At 41.5% G+C, this 14164-nt stretch overlaps 1 protein-coding gene across 2 annotated transcripts; it reads right to left on the bottom strand.

Annotated features, from left to right (window-relative positions):
- Positions 1 to 2907: 2907 nt before the first annotated feature.
- On the bottom strand, positions 2908 to 12515 carry srsf7a (serine and arginine rich splicing factor 7a). 2 transcript variants are annotated; one of them, XR_014802298.1, is made up of 8 exons: positions 12285 to 12515; positions 8843 to 9076; positions 8547 to 8720; positions 8334 to 8420; positions 8089 to 8130; positions 6767 to 6811; positions 4352 to 5807; positions 2908 to 3750 (listed from the first exon to the last, which is right to left on the bottom strand). XR_014802298.1 is itself a non-coding variant. In XM_084951828.1 (8 exons), exons 2-8 carry the CDS (start codon positions 9064 to 9066, stop codon positions 3699 to 3701), a joined length of 723 nt encoding a protein of 240 aa, XP_084807954.1. In that variant the 5' UTR covers positions 9067 to 9076; positions 12285 to 12515; the 3' UTR covers positions 2908 to 3698. The 2 variants fall into 2 exon arrangements, 1 of the variants encoding a protein (XP_084807954.1); XM_084951828.1 differs by having other exon boundaries at positions 5709 to 5807.
- Positions 12516 to 14164: the final 1649 nt, after the last annotated feature.

Below are 14164 nucleotides of genomic sequence, written 5' to 3'. Positions count from 1 at the left end.
CGCATGTCAGCCACAGGAAGCCGACGGGTAAAGAGATCAGTTGTTATCGGATTACGTCGTTGAAGAGAAATTGTTCAAGCCATGCGAAGTAACAAAGAAGTAACAAAGAGCCGACTGATGGCCTGGATTGCAGCCATTCGAAGACCAAATATAACGTCCCAGAACACTCCAGCTCACATGTTGGTCTGCTCCAAGCATTCCCACAAAGGTCAGTGTTTTGTAGTAGTTAATACGTCATTTTTCTTAACATAATTGGTGATATAGGTTACAAGCAAGTCTGGCGCTGAACAGAAATTGTCGCGCTATGCTCCTGTGTTTATTGTGCATAAATAGTGAATTGTCCTGACACAATATTGCGTTTCGCTTCTGTTATTACCATGGTACATTGACGAAAACATATACTTTTATTCACAGGATAAAACAGTTTTTTTTGTATCACTAATTGCCCATTACGATTACATCATACAATATTATTGTCACTGCTACATTTCTGTTTAGATTATTGTAATTCCCTGTTTACCAGCTTGGATAAATCATCTCTTTCTCGCCTCCAAGCTATACAAAACGCAGCAACCAGACTACTAACTCGCTCTAGCAAGCGAGCTCACATCACTCCTATTTTATGTTCTTTACATTGGCTCCCAATAGATTTTAGAATTCGTTTTAAAATTATTGTTTTAACGTACAGAGCACTAAATGGCCAAGCCCCAGATTATTTATCCAAGCTTCTCACAAAATACACTACTGCTCGCTGTCTCCGCTCACAGACTCAGAGTTTGTTCTGTTGCTCCCAGAACACGTCTGAAGACGAAAGGGGACAGAGCCTTTCAGTCTGTGGCACCAAGGCTGTGGAACAGTCAACCTCTACAACTACGTTTGGTTGACTCTGTGGAATCCTTTAAAAAACAGTTAAAAACTTTACTGTTTAAACAAGCTTTCTGTTGACCAATGCTTTTTACATTTTTATATTTTTAATTTACATTTAAACTCTATATTGTGTATATTGTGCATTTTGCTATTTATCGTACTGTTTATTTTAATCTCTGTGTGCAGCGCTTTGTGACTACCTGTCTATGAAAAGCGCTTAATAAATAAACTTACTTACTTACTTACTTACTAACGCGTACCAGAAGGTATTTCCACTACTAATTAATTACCGTTTAGCTCAAAGTTCCCATTAATAAACTGTTAACGAATGTGTATTTATGAAGACGATTTGTGAGACTGGTAAACTTATGATATGTACAATGGTCTTTCGTTCTACACGGTGCATTTCAAGGTCCTGTACCCATCCGTCGGTAAACTGTACCTGGGCTTGTTGCAGTGACCTGAAGTTACTAAACTTCATGAGTGTATGCACTCTAGGGCTGCCACGATTAGTCGACTAGTCACGATTACGTCGACTATCAAAATCGTCGACGACTGATTTAATAGTCGACGCGTTGTTTGAAGCTTTGTAAGATCACAAAAGACGCAGGAATAAGTAGTAGGATTTAAGAGTGTAATAACGGACTGAAACAGAAGATGGCAGCACCGCATGTACAAGGATGCCAGCTGCCGTTAAACCCTGAAGAAGAAGAAACTGTGTCCCAGAATTCATAGCGCAGCTCAGTTTCCAACAATGGCGGCGGCTAGTTAGTTTTAATGTTACTCTTATTATTCTTTCTGGGTCACAAAATAAACGTTTAACATATTTTCAGGCAAGAATGTAGCTGTGTAAACCTCAAATATCTGCTCAGTTTATCAAGACACCACATATTTTCAAAAGCGCTCCGACGTTTTTGGAGACGTCTGTTAGCCGGGGGCAAGGCTCACTAGAGCCGTGAGAACACCGGACTCCCGGCAAATCGTTTTCAAACCCACCGCTGTCTTTCGCTACTCAGGTTAAACATATACGAGTCACTTAGATAACTTAAAAATGTTGTTGTTTGGCTTTTTTCAGTATTTTATTTGTTCCTGAGTAAATCGGTTTGGCTGAGATTAAAGTTATAGTTTTTACACAGCTGAATAAACATCAAGCAGACAGCTGATTATCAGAAGTGTGAGATGCTCGAGAATATACTCCGGTGTCCTGTTATATTTTAGATAGCAAGGAGTTTATTAAACTTCACCGGAACAATCTGCAAATTTAATTAAAATTTAATAAACTATCATCATGTCTTTATTTTTAGTTAGCACACACACATGGAACCGGAGAATGAACGTTTTGCGGTGGTGCAAATGCTTGCATTTGATGCGGTACTTGGATTGTTTTGCCACGAGTTCCCGGCATGCAATGCGCGAAAGTCACGTGGTCTGTCAATCTCTATACAAGGCTGGTTATTTTTAAGTGACCTCAGATTAAGTACTTTTACCGAACAGGCGCAATATTATTCAGGTTTAGCATTTACAATAAAACCGTATTACTAATGATCAGATCTGATCTGAGGAGGTTCAGGTGCTACCATCTTTATGTGGTCTGAAATCATCGTTGGCTGAGTGTTACTGGTCAAAATAATGACAACTCAAAGTTTCAGAACAGAGCAACATTTTAAAGAAGCCTTCCCTGTCTGTGAGGTTAGTGTTGCAGGTAATTGGTGCATACCAGGGAGTAGTTTTTTGTAGCCTTTGACCCGGTTCTTGTTTTCATAAACAGGAAACATGTTTATATAACATGTGTCAATACATTTGCACTTTGGGTCTCTGCCGGACAGCCGACAAACAAAACTAGTCTGGTTTTAATATCGTACACATGGAAGGATTACTGAGATAACAGGAGCCAAATACTTAGCATCGACCCATACTAATACGCTTCTGATGCTGACACAGAGTTGGTGTAAACCTTTGCTGAAACATCTTGATTTACTGTAGACACATTTCACTCTTTATTAGTATTAGTCAAATGTATGAAAATAAACAGGACACTGATGTTTGTCGAAGAGATTTATTGAAAAATAAAACTGCCACTGTCACCATATAAGCCAGGAAGAGCAGAAACTGTTGAAGGAGCCCTGTCAGAAATCCACCTGAACTGCATTTGTTTTAAAATCAAGTGATGGGGACAAACCAGAGGAGGAAACTCCCGCTGCACACAGTGATGCTGATCTGATTTTATCACAAAGGATGTGCAACAAAAAAAAACAAAAAATAAAAAGCAAAAACAACAGGAATGTTGCATCATATTTAAAGGCATGCAAGCTGGCAATTATCTCCCTCTGCCATCATAATCAGGAACTAAACAGATCAACCCAGGCATCAAACCACAACATTTACAAATTTTCAATGGGGAACCTTTTTTTTTTTTCCTTTCCCAAGAAAAAAATGGCTTCTTGGTTCTCAGAAATTCATCCATTTACTCCACGGAGATCCTCAAATTACTGCTAAAAGTAATCTTCAACATTCAACATTACCTTCTTACAAAACAGTGTTGGGGAAAAAAGGAAAAGAAATATGGCCTACACAGCAACAGCAACATTTAAAACAATCTGTATCTAGTGGAAAATTTGTTTTTATCTGCTGTACTGATTACATCTCAAACAAGGATGCACATAGACTACAGCCCTGGGGAGAAAAACCGCACAAAACCGGGACAAGACAGACAAATTCAAAAACAACAAGAAAAAAAAAAGTTGCTGCCAGGGTGTAAAAGCAGAGAGGGTGCAGGGGTGAAGGGTTTGTCTTAGGGACAGGGGAGGGGGGGGGCAAATAGTCGCCTTGGTTCAGTCGTCTGCTGGAGTAGGGCTTCGGTTTGGAGTTGCCGAACGGGAACGACTGAAACAGAAAGGAAGAGGAATTAGCCCGCCGCAGGGGAGGGGTGGAAGAAGGTTCGGACAGGTGTTAACATTCTTAACAACAACCCTTGACCTCTCAGGTACACTTCATGTCATCTGCCTCTAATCTTTTCAGAAATAGCTATCTATGTTCAAAAGCTAAATTCATAATTGAACCCCCAGAGCAAACGCTCATTGAAATAAATGGCAGGTCTTTGATTGACACTGTCTCATGTTTTGCTTCTAGAGCTGCTGGTTAGCAGCATTTGTGCTCTAAGAAATGCAGAACTCAATCCTCCCCTTACCTACAAACACAGACAAGTTGCTTCAAATGGTAACGATGAGGCAACAAGTGAGACACAGTGAGAAAAACGTATCAGACACATCATCCCACTAATATTCATGGTGCCTGTTTGTCTTTCACTCACTCGCCCAAGCGCTCTCACATGCAGACACACACTTACGTACTATGAGCATGCTTGTTAAAAAGGATCAACTTTAACTTCTACAAAACACCATTTTTTTTTCAGACTACATCAAGCCTGCAAATGTTTCTTTTCACCATCAACATGAGCTTGTCAGGGGGTTTGATTTTTGGTTACCTTTGGAGACAGTGGCAGAAACAACAAGTACAGAGAAGCGAAGGATGAAAGGACTGAAGGACGGATGACTACAACTTGGAGATACACTGCGCTGGGAGGCTCTTGAAGACTGATCTCTCGTCAGCTCTCTCACTTTCAGAAGCTAAGACAGAGGCGAAGAACTCTGGTAGGTAGGTAGGGGGGTCTGGTAGGTAGGTAATGGATTTAAAAATGCCGAACTGTGATCTGTGTGGGTCAGCCCTCTGGTACATCTGAAGGCTGGCTGGCTGGGTGACTCTAGTTGAGCAACTGTATGTGTGCACGGGCTGATCTCGTCTGAGCGTGCGCGTCGGTTGGAACAGACACCCATTCACTGTGGGGAGGGTTCGGTCGGTAGGTCGACCTCTTTCTCGCTGTCTAACACCAGATGCAGGCGAAGGCTGATCTCAGGTCAGCGCTTAGTCAACCTCCCGCAGGACGTACACACCGCCAGCTGGCAGACCCTGGGCCTGGGATCAGCTGCGGTGTCAGTGCAGTGCTCAGCTCCCACCACACGCTTTAAAGAAAATATGAAAAATAAACAAACTGTGCTGCAAAGATGCTTACCGCAAGTCACACCTACGGCGTCGCTTTGTCTGATCTCTGCTAGTAGCTGTTTTTACTTTTTTCCTCTTTTGATAGAGCCAGATTCAGTAAATTTTAAGAAAGAATAAAAACATTAAATTCTTTGTTTAACACTTGTCAATCCAGTAAATTTTTAAAAAGTAATAATTCTGTCAGCTTAAGATAAATTTAGACCAAGGTACATCAGTGAGGAAAATATCAAAGGAAGGCAAGAGCAGAGGTAGTCTTTCATGTGCTCTCTTTTCAGGGTAAAGGCCTGATTAAGAGCCAAGCTGCAAAGCGCTGACAATACAGAGCCATCAAGAGCTGAAAAAGAGAGCACAGGAAAGAGATCCAGTCATTCCTCTAGGTATACCTCCCTAGACCAGACAGAGGGCCGGGATCCCTGTCCTAAACCCCACCCACTCCACTGCTGGCAGCGGAGGCAGAAGATCTCTCTGTGCTGAAGAGGCTGACGGATCTCGGAGGTCGTCCATCTCGTCATCCCGCCATCCCGTGGTGGTCGGCTGACAGCAGCATGCCGCTTCCAGTTGGAAGGAGGGTCTATTTAATTCCCTGCCTTACTCTGGCTAAGGTGGAAAAACTTAACTGACCCTCAGCAGGAACGCAAGATATCTAAAATCTGTTATTCTTGATCTAAAACTTAGATTATGTTTTGGTTTAAAGAAAAAAAAAAAAAAAAGACTAAGCATCAGAAACTCAAACTGTCTACACCCTGTCCAAGTGAGAGAGAACATCTAGACCGAGGGCTTACCTGTTCCTCTTGTGGTTAGCAGACTGAGAACGTGACCGGGATCTGGACACAGAGCGCCCTCTGGGAGCAGAACCGGACCGAGAACGAGACCTGGAACGACTGATTAAAGACAGAAAATATTTTAGACACCTTCAGATGATAAAGACGATCTTATATCTGCAGACATATGTAAATGTGACTGCAGAGCTGCATTTCCCTGCTCAGCTGAGTTCTGTTAAACACTTCAAGAAGTTCAACTCATCTTGCAAGCCTGTTATAAGTAAGGATAGGCATCTGTCAAACCAGAATACTATTCGATCCTCACTCTAAACCATTCCTCTAGTCTTTGAAGATCGCTGCCACCTAACGGCCATTAAATTTCTGCCCAGTCATGGCACACCCGCGACATGCTCCCTTTACCTGGCAGAGTTTGTACTGAGCCTCACCTTCGTTTCTCACACACACACACACACACACACACCTTTGAAGGTTTTTCCTGCTGCATGCCATTCTTAATTGCCCCTTGGGTCTTTCTGATTCTGATCTAAACTCACCACCTGTTACACACCTGTGCTGCAGTCGATTAGTTCTTAGGAAAGTTGGTAATTGAGAGAAGTGACCCTGAAGTATGTGCAGCCAAAACACCAGAGTGTCAAGTTCTCTAAATACTAAGGAAGGATGGAGGATGCTTGAAGACTTGTCCAATGTCATTTATTTATTTATTTAGATATTACAGCCGCATTACTGCCACCTTTTGGCAGTAGTAGTGTGTTCCACTGTAACAGTAGCCAGTAAGCATCGACCAAGTCAACCATTTTTTAAATAATGTATTACTGAAATGGCCATCACCATTAATAATGCTTGTTCATTATCACTACACCATCCATATATTAACATGAAAAGCACAGCGAGTCCATGTTACCACTGAAAAAAGTGATTTACAGGGAAGAACCGAGTGACATACAAATGTAATTTCTCATGTAGCAGCGCAGCGGTCAGAGCACAGCATCAGAGCAACAAACAAATTCACTGCGTCTCTAACAGTGAGTTTGGGATAAGAATAGCTGTGGACAACTCACCTTCTGGCTGGAGTCCTGGACTTTGAGCGGGCAGGGGATCCAGACCTGATGTCACAAAACAAAAAGCAGCGATTTCAATAAAACTTTAGAGAACAGCAGGAACACCCAGTAATTACTCTTCAACTTGTTTCTTAAAGAGGTTTCAGTATCACAGACAAATGTCCATATGCTACAACAACCACACTTTGTAACCAGTTTTAACGACACGCCCGTCATCAGTGTTTGATGTAAGATGGTCATAAAACTTTGTGTTTAACACTTTTAGAAGTGTTTTTAAATTTACTCAGGTTTAAAATGTTTGAGAAACAAACAGCCAAAACATAACAGGATGTTAAGCACGATTACAGAAGACCTTTGGCTCAACTCTCTGTGGACTACCTGTGTTTTGTGCACGGTGACCAAGGAAACCCTGTAATGTGATCTGCTTTCAGTGATGCACACCACTCGCCCTACAACTGTGCAGGTCTCCTGAGGCTGCTGCCTGCGGCTCTCCTCACTGCTGCACTTTTTTCCTGCAGCAGAGGCAGACCCAGGCTAGTCGGGTCTAACACCTAGTTCATGCTGGCTGCTGCCGTTTTGTCTCTTGCAAAGGGTGTTGCGTTTTGGTGTCGTTTTGCTTGCTTATGCACCTCATGATCTTTGCAACCTGGTGCATGAGGCGTGGCCAGGTTGATGACATGAATGTCACCTCCATTTCAATATCAGTCCGAGGGCTCAGATCAGCAAATTATACAAAGTGTGAGCTGGAAAAGTTGAGACTTTCTAGAGAAAACTGATGCTCAATCAGAGAGTGAAGAAAACTTTGTCATTTCAAATAATTTACTCCTATACCAGCTCTGATTCTGAGTTGTTTAGGATGTTTTCCTTATTTGAGTAGCAACAGCTACAAGAGAAGACTCCAGCAAATCCAGCAGACCTCAAGTGCCAGTATCTACAGCGACACGGCTACAGTCCTGTTACAGTTGGTGCATGCCCGTAAAACCAGCTTGTCCCGCCCCACACGTCTTTTAAATTGTTGTTATTGAGTCTTTACCTTTACATTTTAAAGATTAAGTAAATGCCATGCTAAAAGACTTGTTTAGAAATTTAAGAAATACATGATGTTTAAGTTTTTTAAGTTAAGTTGGGCTAAAATATTAAGATTTCAATAATGAACAAAATAGTTTTATTTTAAATAATTGAAGGCTTAACATTTGACACAACTTTAGTTGCATAGTAGGCATATGTTGTTATAGACCAACTTTAAGTCAGTTTCAGCCTTTGAGAAACTGAATTAGCAGCAGCTACTCATCTTCACTTATCATAGGAAACTGTATTCTTACCTGCTCCTGCGTCTGGAATAGGATGGCGATCTGCGTCGGCTCCTAATAAACATAAATAAATAAAAGTTTGCACAACAGAGCTGGCAGAATAAACACCAGAAAAATTACACAGCTTAAGAGATTGCAATAACCACACGCTGACACAGTGATGAGCACATTTAGTCGTTGGCCTTTCCAAATCTACCACAACCAGATTTTCTTGTTGACATATCACAAGGTGTGTCTGTGCGTCAGTGTCGGCATACCTGCTGCGGCTGCGGGAGCGGGAGCGAGAGCGGTAGCGGCGCCCGCGGGACCTTGATCTGGAGCGGGATCGCGATCGAGAGCGAGACCTGCAATGAAAAATAAGAAACGAGTCCATCCGCATTAGTCATCCATAACATGCCACTGGTTTTATAATGGTACAAAATGGCAAACGAGCTACATGAGCCTTCAAATGAAACACGCTTTCACTTCACCTGCTGCGACGGCCTCGCTTGCTAAAGCGGTAGCAGTCATAGGCGTAGTGACCCCTGTCCCCGCACTGGTAACACCGATCGTTGGGGTCGAACTGGCGACGGCTTGGCCGCCCACGGCCCTTTCTGGAGAGGCCTGTTGACATCTCCACACGAACACGGGAACCACAGAGGATCCTGAGCAGAAGAAATCAGTTTTTCACTGTTAAGCACAGAATAATTAAAGAAAAAAAAAAGAAAGAAAGAAACACCCTGTACGTGAGACACACGAGACCAGTCCAAGGAAAACATTTACTCACTTTCCGTCCATGCCTTTGACAGCATCTTCTGCATCTCTGGGATCCTCAAACTCCACAAAGGCAAACCCAGGAGGGTTCCTGGCCACCCACACACTTCTCAGTGGGCCGTAATAACTGAAGGCTCGCTCCAGCTCCCCCTTTGCAGCGCCATTGCCCAGGTCACCGACGTACACTTTACAGTCAGTGGCCCGAGACGAGCTACGGGAGGATGAGTAGTAGGACATTTTTTCTCACCTGCAGGGAGATGGTAAATATATTTAAGACGGGGATCATGGTGAGAAGAATACATTTTTATAAAAAACGTCCCTCTACATTTGGGAAATAAGATTAAATGGAGTAAACTGTTGTGTCCCAAAAAATTTAATCAGATTTAACTTTTTAAAAATTATATATAGGAAAGGTTGAAATTTCTAGAATATGCTTGTTTTCTGCCAGATGTTACAATTAGTGCATGACTGCTGCGTGGAAGTGTGTCAGAATCTTTCTTTCTTTTTTTTAAACTTCAGGTTACTGAGAGCAGCCGGAGCACAATAGCTCAACTTTTCATTGACGAAGTCAATGAAATTGAAGGACTTAATGGCAAGTTCTAAAAGCTTTTGCTTTTACCCCTCCTTGTCCTGCGGGCTGTTGGGGGGAGGACAGATTTTCAACAACCGTATTCATGTGAGTGACACAAGGCAAAATATCCCTTTGTGTTTCATGTGAATGCATCATTAAATCCTCAGGTGTGGTCCTCCTGCCCTTTCCAAAAATTACACTTAAATCTAAAGGTGAGCTATTACCACTGGCTTTATAATTACCTACATGTAGAGATCAGGTTTCCTGAATTAGCGACTGTGTTTTGTGTCTCCTACTATCTGGGTTGTATCTAATGCTTATCTAGTTTGGTTAATATTGCATACATAAAGACAGTTGGAAAAGTGATTATAAACCCATGACCCTTACAGCGAGGGGGACCTGGTAGCTCCGGTATATTTTGCTGGCATGGTTTGGAACTATAGAAAGGGTCCCTGCAGATACTTGAATCAACCAGCTATATCAAAACTGGGGGGGAAAAAACTGTATTGCAGCACACCAAGGTTGTTTGAAGGAACAGTGAGATGTTAAAGTGCCATAATTGATCTGCAATCTTACAGCATGCCAGAAACATCCTACACCTTTAAACAAAGATCTAGGGCCATGCGATATGACCAAAATCTCATATCCCGATATAAGACATCTATCGTCCCGATAAGGATATAAAATCACAAAAATTTTACATTTTCTGTACATTCTGAGAATCGCGGGCAGCTCGACTTGCGTAAAGGGTTTCCAGCTGGGCGTCGTGCACCTGGAGTCGACCGAAGCATGAAACTACACATTTTTAGACATAAGTTGTAACGGCCGCTGTTTTCTTTGTGAGTATTTATTACACGGCGTGCTGCGGGGAAAAGCCTGTTATAACGTTTGAGTCTAAGGTTTATTTTTTTAGCACCTGGCGGCTCTTTTTTGCTTCTCATCCGTAAACACTCTGCATACTCTTTTACGTGATTATGTGTATCTTGAAAAGTCTCAACAGGATCTTGAGCTTTATTGTGAAAGGTTTATGTGGAACATAAACAAGCGGACACGCGATGGTTTTACCGTCGTTGTTGCTAATGACAACGCATAAAAACAGTCGCTTGTCCGTCTGTAGTGTGGTTATATTAAATATAAGAGAAAGAGAGAACTTTAAGAAATGAATATAGCCACTACAGTGACCATCAAAACGATGAAAAAATATTGCCGGAAACAGTTTATTTTGCGCCACCACGAAACAACCGATAGCGTAAAATGAAACGATACACGTTTTTATATCGTTATCCGATATATATCGTTATATCGAACAGCCCTACAAAGATCAATCACCTCCTTTTAATTTTAAAGCAAAATTCAGCCATTTCTGATTCAAACATATTCCCGATGTATCCTGTAACCCTGGCAACTGACCACATGTGTGAAATTAAACTTGTCATCAAGCTCTGCAGAAGTACTTCCCACATCACCATTTTTAAAAATGTTTAATGCAGTAGGCCCTCATGTGGTTGGCCTGACACTGTTCCACCTATTTTAAGCATGCCATTGTTCCACCCTGGCTGAAAACAAATGTAGCCAGGACCAATCTTTACTGCCTTATTTCCCACAGATTTTAGAAAAGGTTAGAGCTGAGCAGGATTTCCCTTTTCTGGAAAGGCAGAAAAAGTCAGTGACACTTTGATGGGCTCAGGAGCAAATTATACTATACAAGTTTTGATACTGTACAAGTAGGTAATATCAAGTGGTCGGTGTGTTCAATTGGTGTCCTGCAGACAGTTATCTTGTCGCCATTTCTTGGAGAAAAAGGCTGCTTTATCCTGTGGCGATCCAGAAGGATCTACACCTCTTGGACAGATAATTGCTAATTTTAAAAACATTTGCCATCTATATCCAGTGACATGCATCTGTCCTGTTCTTGCTGACCTAAGGAGCTCTCCACACTTGGTTAAACGCCAATTTCCTAAAGTTAAATTCTAACAAAACAAACTCTTATCACTGCTCCAGATATTTCCATCCCAAGAATCGTAGCCGTGGTTTCCAGGTGCTTGTGTTCTAATCTACAACTACTACTCGTTAAGATGTGTTATTTTTAAGATGGAAATGATGCAAACTGTTAATGCTTTTACATTCTTTGTAAATTTTAAAGCTTTGAAAAGCAAAGCACCCAGTATATTAATGCCTCTAACTCGTTTAAAAACGCAGAGATAAGAAATTTGGCATACTGGCTACATAAAGGCTTTCTTTTATTGATTCCGAGGTGGGTTAAAAACCGCTTTAAAAATCATTCACACAGCCATTGGGGTGATTGTGTGTCTGACTTGGGTTGTTCATGTCCGTTTCATTGTTTCGTTTCGTCTTCTTTTGTATCAGGTACTTAAAAGATAACCTTTATCCATCAATGTTTTTACAAAGGTCATCTTTTACACGCAGGTACGACGCTCGTCATTTATTAATCGGACCAGTAGCTTTTTGAAGTTCACTACATCTATATATCTGATAACGGCCAGGCCCCGAGGCCCTCCGATCCGGTTGGATTAAACTAAATTCGCTGATCGATCTGTGTAACTCACCGGCGTCTTATACAATACGATCGTTTGTCTCCCGCGTGTTTTTAAGCGAACGCCGCTGGGTATCCGTTCAGGAAACCGGCGCTAACCTCCGTGTGCGTCTCACAGACGGAAGGCCACGCCACTTCCAGTTCAACAACACACTTTTAAACACCAACTTTATGCACGCAAATAAGCTAATCGGCTACAAGTAAAAGAGAAAAAGCAGATCTTGTTGAGTTTGGTGCATACGTGCGAGCAATTATTTTCGGAATTACTCGAGGCCTTGGTCCGCGCTTGCCTATAAACAATGGCGGTAGCACGCGTTAGCCCGATCTTACCTTCGTCCGATGATTTCTGATTCCGCTCCTAAGACGAACTTCAGCCGCGTCAAACTGAAGCCAGACGTCGTATCGTCACAGTTCAATTTGATTTCTGCGATTTAAACTCTTTACAAAGCCGAACAGACGATCATCAGGGGCGCTTCCACATGGCTCTGCCGCAAGATGAGCGGCTACAAAAGCAAAAGAAACCAACCACCACTGCAAAGCGACTACCGCAGCTGCGCACTGTGACCAACAGCGAAGCCGGGAACGTCCGGTGAATATTTTCAAAATAAAACGGCCAAAATGAAGAATTACCACAGCAAGAACGTCCCACTTTAAGTCCCAAAGCAGAAAAGCTGATGTACTTATAACTGCTACATTTCTTAATGACTACAACAATTGGCTCCACATTAGCTAAGCACGTGTATGGTTTCATAAGTAGTCAGTATATCTAATATGATCTTGTAGTTTTGCTTGCACTTCCTTGATTTAGTTTAATTTTAACCCTGAATTTTCCAAAAAAGCCCGCTGATGCAACCCTCTGGACTCACAGATCGTTTGTCTACTTTAAACAAACACACAAACAAAAATTTTAAAATGTACTGCTGATATAATATGAGGATATGCCATATCCTTATTTATACCTACTGTCAAATTTTTGGAAACAAATTGTTTTAAAGATTATGAATAATAACATTGACAGTAACTAAATCTCTCCATATTAAATTTAACTCACAGTTAATCTTAATGGTAGAGCACGACACTAAAAACAGTAGGCTCATCAAAAGCATGATAAAGCTTTCTTTTTGAAATTTAAACATAAAACCTGTTGAGACAAACAGTTTTAATTTTATTAAAAAACAAACAAAAACAATGTTGTAAATTGATGTTTGTTTTTTAATGTCCCCTTGTGCTGATGTAACAGATCAACTTTAACTGACAAGCTGTGCAGATACTGTCTTTATTCTACCAGTAAATGCATCCCTGATATAAAAGACATGTTCATTTCCTAACCATGTGGTGGAAACTCAAGAGATTTCAAACTTATTTTACATTGTGGGCCATTTACAGCCAATGTTGGTCTTAAGTAAGCTGGGCCATTGAAACTAGCCTGTGACTCAGAAGCTTAACTGCACATTCAATCTTCAGGATACCTTCATATAAGAAAAAAAAAAGTGCAATTTCCACACTGTGCATCTCATTTTTTCTGCATGATGAAGAAATGCTGGTGCAGTTATTGAAAATCATTCAGCAACTCTTTGGTCTTAAATTGTGAGAAATAAATGTATAAATTATATTATTCTGGTAGCTCACTGACCAAACTCACTGAATTAAATTAACCTCCTAGGACCTGGCATCCACATTTGGGCACATCACATTTTGGGTTGTCTAGACCACAATACAAAATTTTGCTCTTTCAAATGGCTTTCAAATAAGCCATATTGCTCAAAGGGGCACAATTGTTTTTATACTCAGGAAAAAATGTTGCCGTGTTCAGACACCAAATAAAGAGTTTTGCACATCAAACAGCAAAGAGAAATTAAAATTGCATGTCATGAAACAGTTTAGGCCATAGGATTTTAAATAAGCGTTACTTTTTCCTACTCTGTTTTCAACACGTTATTTATTAATAATAATGGATTGCATTTATATAGCGCTTTTCGGGGCCCTCAAAGCACTTTACAATTCCACTATTCATTCACTCTCACATTCACACACTGGTGGAGGCAGCTACAGTTGTAGCCACAGCTGCCCTGGGGCAGACTGACAGAGGTGAGGCTGCCATATCGCGCCATCGGCCCCTCTGGCCATCACCAGTAGGCGGCAGGTGAAGTGTCTTGCCCAAGGACACAACGACCGAGACTGTCTGAGCCGGGGCTCGAACCGGCAACCTT

This window comes from Perissodus microlepis, chromosome 14 (assembly GCF_051167445.1).
Source record: "Perissodus microlepis isolate ML-2025 ecotype Zambia chromosome 14, ASM5116744v1, whole genome shotgun sequence".
In the NCBI taxonomy this organism is placed as follows: domain Eukaryota; kingdom Metazoa; phylum Chordata; class Actinopteri; order Cichliformes; family Cichlidae; genus Perissodus; species Perissodus microlepis.
This window is presented reverse-complemented; position numbering and strand designations above follow the sequence as displayed.

What these genes read in the sequence shown, in the direction of transcription:
- srsf7a (XM_084951828.1), bottom strand. Translation starts at nt 9,066, where the DNA reads ATGTCCTACTACTCATCCTCCCGTAGCTCGTCTCGGGCCACTGACTGT. An exon ending in GTCAAAGGCATGGACGGAAA is followed by an intron (nt 8,721 to 8,842) that starts GTGAGTAAATGT and finishes TCTTCTGCTCAG; the next exon opens with GATCCTCTGTGGTTCCCGTG. An exon ending in TATTCCAGACGCAGGAGCAG is followed by an intron (nt 6,812 to 8,088) that starts GTAAGAATACAG and finishes TTGTGACATCAG; the next exon opens with GTCTGGATCCCCTGCCCGCT.